The sequence below is a fragment of the Heterostelium album genome, assembly GCF_000004825.1.
Source record: "Heterostelium album PN500 unplaced genomic scaffold PPL_scaffold2, whole genome shotgun sequence".
NCBI classification, from domain to species: domain Eukaryota; phylum Evosea; class Eumycetozoa; order Acytosteliales; family Acytosteliaceae; genus Heterostelium; species Heterostelium album.
This window is the reverse complement of record NW_008805064.1, coordinates 462,648-476,870: the sequence shown is the minus strand read 5'-3', so window position 1 is coordinate 476,870 and position 14,223 is coordinate 462,648. Positions and strand designations below refer to the sequence as shown.

The window sequence follows — 14,223 nt, the reverse complement described above, 5'->3', positions numbered from 1 at the left end:
TTTGTCACCATGGTTTTTTAATTTTAACAAGTTATCATTATTTTTTTTTTCTTGGAACTAATTTTAAATTTTTTCTTCAAAAGTAATACTTTTGCTATTTTTTAACGCTTATTCAAACCAAAAAAAAATAAAATAATAATAAATAAATAAAATATTTAAAAGGATTATATCACAAATCACAATTGTGTTTTGTCATCTTCACTCGTACAAGATAAATTTTTAATCACACATTTTTATCTTAAAAGATTAGTTTAATACCCACACAAAAAAACCTTTTGTTTTTTAAAGTTTTTCCCTGTATTTATTATAATTTTTAAAAAATGTAAATAACTCATATTGATATAAAACAAGCTTAAAATCAATAAGAAACAAATAAACTATCTTTCAATAATATATTTAATATGAATAGAGTTATAAAGTTATTAATATATATTTTATTTTTAGATTTTTTGGTTGTTCAATGTGACATATCTTGTAAGAATCGAGATGGTAACGATGTAAAGTGGTGGATTTATTTAGCAGATACGGTTCGTGGAGGACCAAAAAATAGTTTTGATCAAGGTCTTTATATTGATTCAAAAATGGTGCAGGACAAAGGTATAGAATTAGAAATAATTTTATTTCTGTAAAAAAAATTATATTTTTTATCAAATTATTAATATTTAAATATATATATATTATCGATCTAGTGCCAATAAGAAAAGTAGTACCCATTGATGATGAAGAAGAAGATGAAGAAGATGAGGAAAAAGAAGATAATAAGTATTTCTTTGCCGAGTTAATGAAAATTCATTTAGATTCCATCAATAAAGCAAATGAAGATATTGATATTGATCAATTGGATTGTGGTAAATATGTCACAAAAGAATGGTTCCACGAATTGGATAAAGGTAAAGCAAATCCATATGATAAGGCAACAATAAAAGAAGCACATCTAAAGGTATATATTGTAATTTAATAGATTTCTTTTTTTTTTAGTAGTATTAAATAGTTTTTTATTTTTTTTAATATGCTCCTTAAAGCTGCTACTTTCAATTGATAAAACCAACTCAAAAGGATTTTATATCTCACATTCAATGCCGATGCCAGTTAATAGTGATATGGAATCTAATCTCTTTAAAACAAAAACAGAAGTACAATATTCTCAACATGCATTCTGTAATAGCCTTAAGAATCAAGAGGACATCGATGTGTTTGTAAAGATTCTTAAAGTTGTTAAAGCAAGACCATTACATACAACATGTCCATCGTTCGAACCAGAACCAACAGAGACTGAACAAGCAAAGGAATGTGATAAAAAATGGTTTGAGCACACAGATAAGTTAGCAACTGATATCAGTGGTCTTTTGATAATTAAAAAACTACTACGTGATCCGGATTCCTACAAAACCACAAGAGATTATTGTATGGTTAAAAGGACTGATGGTGATGATGTACCTTGGGCACCGATTGTTTTAGGTGACTTCGAAGTATTTTCTTTTGGTATATATTTTATTAAATAGTTTTAATATTTGATTAATTAATTAATATTTAATATTATATCTTTTTTTTTTTTTGATCTTAAAAGTTAACAGGAAGATATCAGCATGTAAGAAAAGAAAAGTCAAATAAACAGATTGCAGCACAACCAAAACCAGTTGTTACCGTAAATAACTATGAAATTATCGATAGATGTTTCCGGGAGAAATTTAAACTATCTCTTTTTTCAGAACAGGATCCAATTGAAATCGAGAGAACTAAGGAAGATGCACCTCAGAAAGATAGTATGGAATATTGTACAGCAACACACAATATTGGTTTGAATTCGGTGGTGTGTAAAGATACACAAATATGCAGTTTTAACAAAATAGGTATGGATCCATGGTTAATCGTTGCTGAACATTATAAAAGCTTCTTTTTTGTCAACACTGATGTATGTTTTGATATTTACACAAAAATAATCGATTATTTTTGTTCTAATGTTTTTTTCTAATGATAGCAAACTGCATTTCCAACAATGGTTGGTGATGATTTCGGATTATTTGTCATTCATAGCTGGGAGAACGGTTTCAGTGGGCAACCTGGAATGATAAAAAAGAATCATGAAAAAATTATGTTTTCCATTGAAAAAGATAAAGAGATATTTTGTTTAGGTGATTCAAACAGAAATGACAAATCTCCTCATCACTCTGGAAGCATTGTATGTGTTTTGATCCATTATTATTATTATCTTATTAATTGTTAACAAATATTCTAAAAATATAGTACTGTATAAAGAATAAAGAATTGGTTGATGATCTTTTCACAAATTTAGTTGGGTACAATAAGTATAGAATGATTAATTTTGCAAATGACGAATCATTGACTAAACTTGGCGTGGTGTCAAAGAATACACATGGTTATTGTTATACAGATACCTACAGTATTTTCTTTCCACTCGATACAGTTTCAACTGATATAAAAATTTCCAATACCAAAAGTTATATGCCTCCTCCTCGCAAACAACCAGGTAGACCATCTCCTCCCTCAAAATATCAACTTGCAATGAAAAATATAGCAAAAAATGTTGCTGAGGGTACCCCTTTGAAACGCCAAAAAATATCACGATATTCACCATTTAATAAATAAGACGAAGTTGAAGATGAGTGAAATATTACCTCTTTTGTATATGAAGTAACTTAAAAAAAATGAATAAAGCATTACAATAAATTTTTTTTAGTTTCAATTATATATAAAACCATCAAATTGTAGTGTATATTGAATGAAGCTATATTAATCAAGTCTAAATATTTTGTTGGCAGAATTAACAACAATGGGTATTGTAGAATATATTAATTATAAATTTCATAAAGTTTAAAAAAGATTTGTCGACTCATGATCAGTCAACAAATTGCAGGTATTGATATTAACCTGCTAGTTCGTGTTTTACATTATATATACATTCTCACATAGGCCGTGAGAAATAGCCAATGAAATATAATTATTATTATTATTATTATTATTATTTTTTATAGTTATTATTAATTAATAAGTTGAGTAGTATTAGGATAGAATAGATCTAACAGTAGTTGAGTGTTGATGAACAACAGTATAAAGTGGTGGCACGTAGTTGGAAGGGTTTAGATTCCAATCAGATTTAAATTTACGCGTTATTGCAGAGCAATCGACAGTGACTCCTTGGGAGATAGAATTAGCTATAGATAAGTTAAGCTTGTGGGAATTGGCATCGATTAATTTGGTATAATGGGTGACTGCTCTCTTGACGGTATTTCCAGCTTGTATTCGGTACCATCACCAAAAATTTTACAGGACAGCGCCTGCCATAAAGAATGTACGATAGCAACAGTAAGGTGGGTGAAGTGGACAGTAGATGCACGAGTGCTTCCAATTACGAAGTCTATAGTTACAGTACTTGTGGTATATACGTTTGATAAAGGAAAGGTACTGCTGTGAAACTACATTCCTGCATTTGAAGAAGAAATGCTCATGTGGGTTGCAGAGTTCAGTGAAGGTGTCACCACAGAACTCACAGACATGACCAGTGCGCTTGTGGTTGATGGGGAAGGTGTGAGAGTACAGCCGGAATATGCTGTTACGTAGCATAGGCGCTTTGACCTTGGATATGTGCAGGAACTGAGATTGGAGAACCAAAGAGTGACCAATCTGGATGGTTAGTTGACCTTCAGTACGGCAGAAACGGGGGTACTTGCGGTTGAATAGGACAGAATAGATTTCCCTCAGAGTAAGGAGACTACCATCATCAGCAAGGATGGGATTGCCCGGTATAACTCTAGAAGTTATTATTTCTAAATTCCATCCAAGACGAATGGAACAGTTTGAAGGATGGTGAAGATGTTGGGTTAGTAAATTTTTTGGCACAATCAAGCATGGATGACCAAGTTTTGAAGTAACCAAATGAGTTGCTTCTACTTAACAACAGGAATCTATTAAAGACCCATATCTTAAAAGCGGTAGAACGAAGAGATAGATCCCACAAATTCAGACCACCATCATTCCATTGAAAGCAAGACCTGTCCAAAGACATCAAAGCAGTGAAATTTGCTTTGGCATCAGGTACACTGGTGAAGAACCAAGCAATAAGTCTGTCTTGGTGCCTCTATTGATGAAAAAAGTCTTGGTTTTGAAACCGTTCACCAGAACTGAAGAGGGAGAGTTATTTAGCATTGACATGATAAGATCAACAAATAGGAGCTGAACACCGATATGTAGCAGTGTACGTTTGATACTATCAAGTGAGATTGAGTCAAACAGTGTGACCAAACCATCAAGATTACCAGCTTTTGCAGCGTCAATAATTTCCTTGAAGAGTAGGGTGTTGTCATGAATGAATCTACCTGGTACGAATCCATTTTGATAATCTCATCCAATACTTTGGTGAGCCTGTTGTTGATGATCTTACTCAGTAGTTTATAATCAACATTCAACAGTGATATTGGACGCCTATTAGCGATATCGTTGGGATCACCTTTTTTAAAGAGAGTTTGAACAACTCCTTCTTTAATTCAGGGGGAGAAGATGAGGGTTGGAAAGTATTTTTTTTTTTTTTTTTTTTTTTTTTTTTTTTTTTTTTTTTTTTTTTTTTAAAATTATCCTTGTACTACCATTACTGATAGTCAAGGTGTAGAGCTTGATATTACCCTACAGTTCGTGTTTATTTATTGTTTGAGCAGTTCAGCCACAGGCCGGCTGAGATAGCCATCATTTTGAGTGAGGATGATGTTCCCATTGATTGATTTGGTTTGGCAGACGGAGTAATTAATCCACTTAGAATTCTAAGCGGGTACGTGTGTAAACCACTCGGTGTTCACCTGTGATAAGCCTGCTAGTTACTGTCGGTGTCAACTTCATGGGGTCCAAGATAGTATTGATATTTATTTATTTTTTTTTATTTTTTTTTGCAAAAAAAGATTTGTTGACTCATGATCAGTCAACAAATTGCAGGTATTGATATTAACCTGCTAGTTCGTGTTTTATATTATATTTACATTCTCACACAGGCCGTGAGAAATATAGCCAATAAAATGTTATTATTATTATTATTATTATTATTATTATTATTATTATTATTATTATTATAAATATTATTATTATTATTATTATTATTTAATAAGTTGAGTAGTATTAGGATAGAATAGATCTAACAGTAGTTGCGTGTTGATGAACAACAGTATAAAGTGGTGGCACGTAGTTGGAAGGATTAAGATTCCAATCAGATTTAAATTTACGCGTTAATGCAGAGCAATCGACAGTGACTCCTTGGGAGATTGAATTAGCGATCGTGAAGTTAAGCTTGTGGTAATTGGCATCGATTAATTTGGTGTAATGGGTGACTGCTCTCTTGACGGTATTTTCCAGCTTGTAATGGGTACCATCACCAAACATTTCACAGGACAGCGCCTGCCATAACGAATGTACGATAGCAGCAGTAAGGTGGGTGAAGTGGACAGTAGTACGAATAGGACCGTCGAACTTGATGCACGAGTGCTTCCAATTACGAAGTCTATAGTTACAGTACTTGTGGTATATACGTTTGATAAAGGAAAGGAACTGCTGTGAGACTACAATCCTGCATTTGAAGAAGAAATGTTCATGTGGGTTGCAGAGTTCAGTGAAGGTGTCACCACAGAACTCACAGACATGACCAGTGCGCTTGTGGTTGATGGGGAAGGTGTGAGAGTACAGCCGGAATATGCTGTTACGTAGCATAGGCGCTTTGACCTTGGATATGTGCAGGAACTGAGATTGGAGAACCAAAGAGTGACCAATCTGGATGGTTAGTTGACCTTCAGTACGGCGGACTCGAGGGTACTTGTGGCTGAACAGGACAGAATAGATTTCCTTCAGAGTAAGGAGACTACCATCATCAGCAAGGATGGGATTGCCTGGTGTGACTCTGGAGAAGTGATTGTTTCTAAAATCCATCCAAGACGAATGGAACAGTTTGAAGGATGGTGAAGAAGTTGGATTAGTAAATTTTTTGGCACAATCAAGCATGGATGACCAAGTTTTGAAGTAACCAAATGAGTTGCTTCTACTTAACAACAGGAATCTATTAAAGACCCATATCTTATAAGCAGCAGAACGAAGCGATAGATCCCACAAATTCAGACCACCATCATTCCAGTGAAAGCAAGACCTGTCCAAAGACATCAAAGCGGTGAACTTTGCTTTGGCATCAGGTGCACTGGTGAAGAACCAAGCGATAAGTCTGTTGACAAGCTTGATTTGATCAGGTGTGGGCGATTCAAGATAGAAGTGATAGAAGAGCATGGGATATTTATTTATTTACTACAAAGATAAAAAATTAAAATAAAAAAGCTTAATATGCGCGCATTTAGTATTCTAATGAACAAAATTTATATCAAGAATGGGAATCGAACCCATGACCCAAACCGTGTTAAGGTTTTGTGATAACCAACTACACCATCCTGACTTAATATGAAAGCTGGTGATCACCTAGGCGATTCCAGAATATTTTATTTCCTTGTGTATTCAATCAGATTGCCGGTAGGCTTTTTACAAAATTGTGTTATTGCTAGTCTTTAGTTGATGTGGATACTCCAAGGTCGAACTCTGGTGGCTGTTCAATGAAGTTGGAATCTCTTTTTTTATATTTTTGTAATAAAACTAAATTGTTTCATAAGTCTACTTTAAATTAAAAACAAATAATAATAATAAAGTATACTTTTTCCCTCAACAAATTTTTTGAGAAATGGTGTCAGTTTAAATCTCGATTTACTTTTGATTTTTTTTTTTTTGATTTTATTTATTATTTTTTTTTTTTTTTGGATTTTAATCAGGTGGCGAATAAAAACCCCAAAAATACTTACTTTAAGAAAAAATATCAATCTTATTACTTTTTTTTTTTTTTTGCAACAAATTTAATTTAAATTAATCCATCAATAATCATAATAATAAGACTAATCACGAAAACAAAAAAAAAAACATATGTTGTTATATTAAATAAGATTAGTTAATTTTAATTATTATCAATAAAAATAGCATGGCTGATATTGATTCAATTTTGAATCGATTGAAAACATTGGAGGATGAGCTCCAAAAGTCCAACCAATTGAATAGACAGCTAGAATCTCTTGTGGTGGTGCTCACCCAAAAAGTTGAACAACTTGAAACTAAAATCACAGATATCCAATCCATATCAAGAGGTAGGTATAAAAGCTTTTAAATTGCTTACCAAGACTCTCAAAAAAATTAATTTTGTAATAAAAAATTTTAATGTTTTTTTTAATAGAATCAAATTCATCTACTACTAGTTCTGGAAGTGATTCAACTACAACTCCACCATCTACTTCGACAGCTATCAATTTGAATCCAAACGTCAGCGTTCCTCCAATACCAACAAAGAATCTAATTACACCAAGCTTCACTGTACCAAATTCATTTACTTCATTGCTACAACAAAGTCAACAACTAACAAGTGTTACAAATTCACCACCTGTCAGTCAAAATGCAACACCAGAAACCAATTCACCAACATTGGCTGGATTGTCACCACCTGTTACTCCCAACTCACAATCGGCTACACCAAACTCACAGCCAGCTTCACAACCAACCACTCCAACATCGAAGGAAATAGGTTCACCCATTCTTAGAAAGTTTGTTTTGGGTGGAACACGTGCCTTCAAGAAAGAACCATCGATGGATCAGATCGGACTTTATGCGCCACCAACTTCACCAAAAGTTTCCAAGCGAACCTCTCAAAACTATGATGAAGAGAATAAGGGTGAGAATAACGATGTTACCCATTCTCAGATACTTAGATTCCAAATGCCAGAGTTGCCAGAGCGTTGTGAGTGGGCGATTGCCTATGAATACAACGCAGCGGATGACGAGTGGACACGAGGAATTATCGCAGTACACATGGAGTCGCGTGCATTTGCTTCGGGTGCACTGAGAAATGCACACAAACTCACCATCAAGAAGAATCCAGTGATATATTCTGCCAATTTCAATAGTCCCAATCATGTCAAGTATGAAGAAGGTAAGCGTGTCAATCAAATGAAGTTACCACGTCTGTTTGGACCCGTAGATACTACTTATGTTGCGAAAATATCAAAGACCGATGTAAACTTTGAGCGATATTTCGAGGATGTAAAGATGCAGATGTTGTGCAAAGAACTTGGTGCGCGATACAACGACAACAATCCACCAAAGAATATTGATTTCCTTAATGCATGGGTAATTGAAATTCAAAAACAAAACGGCCAATCACTTCTTTGTGGTCTAGAGATGTTCATGGAAGGAGAGTTTAAGAAACAAAACTCCAATTTCGGTACTGTTTTCTCCGATAGAAATACTCCACAGGCTTTCAGTCATTTCACTTATGAAGCATCTGCGCATCATCTTTTAGTAGTAGATATTCAGGGTGTAGACGACCACTATACAGATCCACAGATTCACACCAAGGATGGTGTTGGTTATGGAGCAGGTAATCTCGGTGAGAAAGGAATGGAGCGTTTCATAAAGACACACAAATGTAATCCAATTTGTATACAACTGGATCTTCCACCTATTGGAGTTGATCTTACAGATTCCAGAAATATCACTAGAGTTATTAGAGGAACTATGGCTCTACCTGACTTGGTTGCCGATTTGGACAAGCATCCATATCCTTCGTTGGCACCGGAATCTATCAATTTTGACTCGATGGAACTGGCGAATATCAGTACTCTCTCTGGACACTCTGATAACCTGACTGCACTTATCATATCAGAGGACAAGAAGAAACTATACTCTGGTTCGGCAGATGGAACATTAAAGATCTGGAATTTAGAGACACAGAGCTGTATAGAAACCAACAGAGCAGGACATCGCAAAGCCATCACAGCCATCTGTCTGACCAACGATTCTTACATAACAGCATCGGCTGATCAATCAATCAAGATATGGGATAAATCAAACAATGAATTGAAACACAAGTTGGAGGAACATACCAATGATGTCAACTCTATCTGTATATCAAAAGAAAAGAATTTATTATTTAGTTGTTCATCTGATAAATCAATAAGAGTAAGTAATAGTTATTTAACTTGGAAAGAAAGAATTAGTTAACTAATATAAATGTTTTTCAAACAATAACAATAATAATTATTAGGTATGGGATTTAAATACATTTAAATGTATTAAAGTTTTAACTGCACATTCAAAGAGTGTGAAATCGATTGTTGTCAGTGGAAAATATTTATTTAGTGCATCGAGTGATGAGACTATAAAGGTGTGGGATATAGAGATGTTAGTTTGTATATATGGAATTAGTGATGCACACGAAGGTTGGATCACCAAGTTGGCTTTGAATAACACTGGATTCTTGGTATCTGGATGCAGAGACGGAACTCTAAAGCTTTGGAATCTCTCAACTTTTATGCCAATCTCGACGCACGAGGAGAACCGTGAGGCTATCACCGATATCATTGTCACCGAGAGATATATCTTTGTGGCATCGGAGGACTCCACCATCAAGATATGGGACACCATCGACATTGCAAACGGTGGACAACTCAAATGTATATACTCAATGCGTGCACACAGATCTGCCATCTTCACTTTGGAAACCGATGGAAAATATTTATATACCGGTGGTTCCGATAATAATATTAAATCATGGCAATGGAAAAACAAATAAGTAAATAAAAGTTTTGTAATTTTAAAAAAAAATAAAAAAAAGAAGAAAGATCAAATAAAATAAAAAACATCAATGTTATTTTTAAATGTGTGTATTAGAAAAAGAAAAATATTAATATTTTAAAAGGGTTATTCGAAAAATCTTTATTATTAAAAAAAAAAAAATTTATCTATGCTTGCTTGTTAACATACAATTTTTACATATGTACACACTAACTTATTTTTAATTTAAAAATAGATAGTGATTAGATGGTATTATAATTTGTTTGGGAGGGAGAGGAGGGAAGAGTGTTGATTTCATAGGTCTTTGTTTAAAAGGTATTATGTTGTTTTGTTTTTTTTTTTGTTTTGTTTTGTTGTTGGATTGGAAATTCATCATTGCCTAAGAAGTTAATCGAATTTCTCAACATCTTCAGGTACCATCTTTCTAATCTTTTTGTTGGCCTTCAAGATGTTCTTTTGCTTGGAATCTTCTGTTGTCTGTTGGTCAGCAGCTTCTACATTCCATTCCTTGTGGTTCTCTGCATTTCTGATTATATCATTAATATTTTCATCCGAGAGGTCCAACTTTTTATTTTTTGACATCTCTTCACTGGTTCTATAAAAACTGTTAAAAATACAATAATATTAGATCTCAAATATCAAAAATTGTGTTAATTTTGTTAATTTTTACATACCCAGATAGAGATCTTCTGGATGTCAAAGCTTGTCCAGAAATAACAGATTGTCTTGTAAATAATCTTGATAACTAAATAATTGAAAATAATATATTATTAGATAAATTGAATTTGTTAGAGATAGGTATACATATAACTTTTTTTTTATTTTATTCATATTTATACATACCATTCGCAATATATTATTAGAACAGTTAAAAAAATAAAATAGGTAACTAATAAAAGAATTCTAATTTGTTAATAGAAATGAAATGAAAAGGAGCAATATATAAATACAATGAGTTAAAAAAACATTTGTTAATATTTATTTATTTATTTTTTGTGTTTTTTTTTGGTTTTATTTTTATTTTTAATGTTACTTACTTATTTGATGTGTGTTTTTTTTTAATTGTTATATAAGGGTGTTTTGTGAGCTTTCTTATTTAGAAAGATAAAAATGGGGATGTCTGGTGTCTAATAAAGATATGATGCGTGTTATATTTGATTTTTTTGATTTGTGTGTATGTGTGTTGTGAACAACAGAATATGTATATATTTAAAAAAAAATGGATGTTTCTTTTGTTGAAAAAATAAAATTATATATATGTATATTTGTTTGTTTTTGTTGCTCTTTGTTGTTTCTTTTTAGGATTATATCTGATACTTTTTATAGTCAATTTTGGGTGTTAATGATAAAAAAAAACAAATAAAACAAAATAAATAATCGATAATAATATTGTACTTTTTTAAAAAAAAATCTTGGTACCACCAATAAGATATTTAAATTAAAAGCAAAAACCAATTTAAAATAAAGGAACTTTGCCTATTTTGGAGTGAAATGTTGAATTATTAACCTTTTGCCAATTGAATGTGTGGGGGTAAATTATTATTTTTTTGTTTTTTTCATTTGAACAACACCCAATCTTTGAGGACATACTTTCTCCTTTTTCAGTATAACAAGATATCATAAATTTTTCTATTTTTTTTATTTATTTTTATTTTCTCATTTCGATTATAATGAATTTACCCCCTTATATGCACAAACTACTTTGATAATCATTTATCTACCCAAATTGATTTTATTTTAAAAACAACAATGAATGTGTGTTGTTAATGTAGTGGCTTTTTAACAAACTTATGACAATGGCAAAGAGAAACAAATAGAAATAACAAAAATCATTTTTAACATCACCAATTTTTGCAAAAATAATTGCAATTATTATTTTTTTGTGTGTGGTTAGCAATAACTGAATTATTTATGGTAGCAAAGTTGTTATTAAGGTTACATGTTAATCAATCAACATGAATAAATCTTTAGAATGAAAATCAGTCACAATTAAATCTACAAATTCGATGACTATCTAGATCAAACCATTGGCTTATTTATCAATATTAAACAACTAATTAGGATAGGCGCCAAATATTATACATATGATGAAATGAACAAAGAGAAACAAATGACATTCTATTTCGAGTTGATCGAATTCAACCAATACAAAAAAAAAAATATTGTTATTGTAATGTTTATTAATCTTTTTTTTGTTCTTCCATTTCTTTAGCTTTTCTAAGGAATGATTCTCTTGCATCTTCTTGCCATGAGGTATTGTTGACCAATCCCATATTCTTAACCAAATGCTGAGTAAGATTCGGACCTTTTGAGGAAACTGGAGCTGGCGATGCAGTCTCTGGTTTGATATGATCTTTTTTGAATTTCGATTTCTTTGAAAAAGTATTGGTCTCCTTGAATAGTGGAAGTGAGAACGGAGTGATAATGGGTGCATCCGGTGTAAAGTCGGCTGGATCCTTCTTGCGCGGTGCCTTTGATACACAGAGTCGGATACCTTTCTCGCTGAGGGTGGGATCGTAAAACACACGGGTCTTACCATCGGAGCAACCAACGAAGATCTGATTGATACGAGCGTTCCAATTGATATTGATGGCGCTGGCACCGCGAATCTGAATCTGTCGCATCTTTGTGAGTGTCGCCATGTCGTAGATCACCAGGGAGCCGTCGCCATTCTTATCGACCGACGATGTACCGGTCAGAACCAAACGGTCGTGCGATCCAAACACGACATTCTGCTCGAGGAAATCACATTGCAAGTCGCCAAATACCATCAGTGGACGATCCAGTTTACGCAGATCCCAGAAACGAAGACTGTGATCGAGACCACGCGACACCATCGAGATTCCATCTTTTGCATACTGGATCGATGACACGTCTGTTCCAGGCTCGTGTGCCGGCTCGATCGTTGTCTTTGGTCGTGACATTCCCGCTCTTTTGTCCCACGATGAAATGGAACCGTCTTGACATCCACCGCTAATGATATCGCCACGAACATCGTGAGTACAACAGGTGAATCCAACTCTCGCCGCTGCACCCTGACCCTTGGTTCCACGCGACTTTATCACAGTCAAGTTCTTCTTTGTATTATTGATATCCCACACTCTAATTGTAGAGTCAATCGACGAGGTGATAATCTCGTCTTTGGCGACTGGCGACCAGCTGCAACCGGTAAGGATCGACACATGACCCTTGGTGTGATTCAAGTCCTGAATGTAACGGTCACCCGAAACAAACTCTGATAATGAGAATCCATCGCGATCATACAACTTCATCTGTGTGGTATATGGCAGAACGATGAAACGGTCTGCATTGGTGTTGAAGGCGATCTGTCGGATCTGAGCACCTTCCACCGGTTCGACTTCACGGAACGATCGCAACGATTGATCCATTCCATTGAAATCCCAAAACTTTACTTTGCAATCGAATGAAGCCGTCAACATTCTCGAACCAGATGGTTCGATTGTAATAGAAGATACCGCACGATCGTGACACTTCATCTCTTCGACATGAGTAATAGGAATCGATCTTGCCAACTTTAACCAATTCTCCATTTGTTCTTTTTCATCGTCTTCACTGTCATCACTATCACTATCACTATCACTGTCACTATCACTATCACTACTACTACTGCTACTGTCGTCATCATCATCATTATCTTTTTTGTTATTCTTATTTACATTTGGTCTAGGTGGACCAATCATTGGACCAACTGCAACAGTTGGTTTGGTATTATTAGTATTTGCTGCTTTTGTTGTTTTTGTTGTTGTTGATGTTTTATCATCGTCTTCACTGTCACTGTCACTGTCACTATCATCACTATCTTTTGTTGATTTCTTTGGTGGAGGTCTTGGTGGTCCAACTTGTTTTGTTGACTGAACTGATGGTTTGGGTGGTCCAACCTGTTTAGTTGTGGCTATTGGCTGTTGTTCTTTTACATGTTGTTCTTGTTCTATATTTTCATCAATGATTTCTTCGCTAGTTGGTGGAGATGCTGGTAGTTGTGGTGGATCTTCACTCTTTGTTGGTAAAACCTTAGTAGTTATATTAAATTTTAATCCAAATGACTGATTTATATCATTAAACATAATGTTAAAGTTAGTTAGTTATTCAGTTGTAATATTCATTATATAATTTTTAAGAATTATAAGTTATAACATACCTTATTATTACTGCTGCTGGCATTATTATTAGTAACAGTTGATACATTAAAACTTTTATTATTATTATTGTTGTTGTTATTGTTATTATTTATTATTTGAATATCATCATCTTTTTTTAAAACAGAAGGTAGATTATCTATTCTTTGTTTATCATCGTCTTCCAATTTCAATTTTTTATCATTATTATCATTAATTTCTTGTTCTTCTTTATTTTCTCTATCTCTTTTATTAATATTACTCATAATTTATATAATTAATTGATATTTTTAAGATAGATTTATATTTCAAAATTATAAATATGTATATGTGTAACGTTAGATTTAAATTCTATGACATGCGCAGTTCCCAAGAAAAACGGGGGTTTTTCAAATTTAAATTCCTTTTTTTGAAATTTCTCTATTGATTTTTTTTTTTTTCA

The 14,223-nt window shown here is 33.3% G+C and overlaps 5 protein-coding genes and 1 non-coding gene across 6 annotated transcripts; 2 read left to right on the top strand and 4 right to left on the bottom strand.

The window, feature by feature from the left end:
* Positions 1-401: 401 nt before the first annotated feature.
* PPL_01513 (uncharacterized protein) lies at positions 402-2,607 on the top strand (the record flags this gene model as incomplete). The annotated part of the gene is made up of 7 exons (XM_020572519.1): positions 402-597; positions 690-940; positions 1,023-1,469; positions 1,568-1,796; positions 1,851-1,912; positions 1,979-2,179; positions 2,245-2,607. The coding sequence occupies 7 exons, from the start codon at positions 402-404 to the stop codon at positions 2,605-2,607; spliced, it is 1,749 nt and encodes a 582-aa protein (XP_020437662.1).
* Positions 2,608-3,769: 1,162 nt separating this feature from the next.
* On the bottom strand, positions 3,770-5,382 carry PPL_01512 (uncharacterized protein; the record flags this gene model as incomplete). The annotated part of the gene is made up of 2 exons (XM_020572518.1): positions 3,770-4,096; positions 5,143-5,382. 2 exons carry the CDS (start codon positions 5,380-5,382, stop codon positions 3,770-3,772), a joined length of 567 nt encoding a protein of 188 aa, XP_020437661.1.
* A 977-nt stretch (positions 5,383-6,359) lies between these two features.
* On the bottom strand, positions 6,360-6,433 carry PPL_01511. Its single transcript has one exon. It is a non-coding gene; the product is annotated as a tRNA-Val (tRNA).
* Positions 6,434-7,003: 570 nt separating this feature from the next.
* On the top strand, positions 7,004-9,643 carry mhkD (putative protein serine/threonine kinase; the record flags this gene model as incomplete). The annotated part of the gene is made up of 3 exons (XM_020572517.1): positions 7,004-7,166; positions 7,253-9,030; positions 9,116-9,643. 3 exons carry the CDS (start codon positions 7,004-7,006, stop codon positions 9,641-9,643), a joined length of 2,469 nt encoding a protein of 822 aa, XP_020437660.1.
* Positions 9,644-10,032: 389 nt separating this feature from the next.
* PPL_01509 (uncharacterized protein) lies at positions 10,033-11,762 on the bottom strand (the record flags this gene model as incomplete). The annotated part of the gene is made up of 2 exons (XM_020572516.1): positions 10,033-10,249; positions 11,728-11,762. The coding sequence occupies 2 exons, from the start codon at positions 11,760-11,762 to the stop codon at positions 10,033-10,035; spliced, it is 252 nt and encodes an 83-aa protein (XP_020437659.1).
* Positions 11,763-11,825: 63 nt separating this feature from the next.
* Positions 11,826-14,047, bottom strand: PPL_01508 (uncharacterized protein; the record flags this gene model as incomplete). Its single annotated transcript, XM_020572515.1, has 2 exons — positions 11,826-13,709; positions 13,805-14,047. 2 exons carry the CDS (start codon positions 14,045-14,047, stop codon positions 11,826-11,828), a joined length of 2,127 nt encoding a protein of 708 aa, XP_020437658.1.
* Between the last annotated feature and the right edge of the window lie 176 nt (positions 14,048-14,223).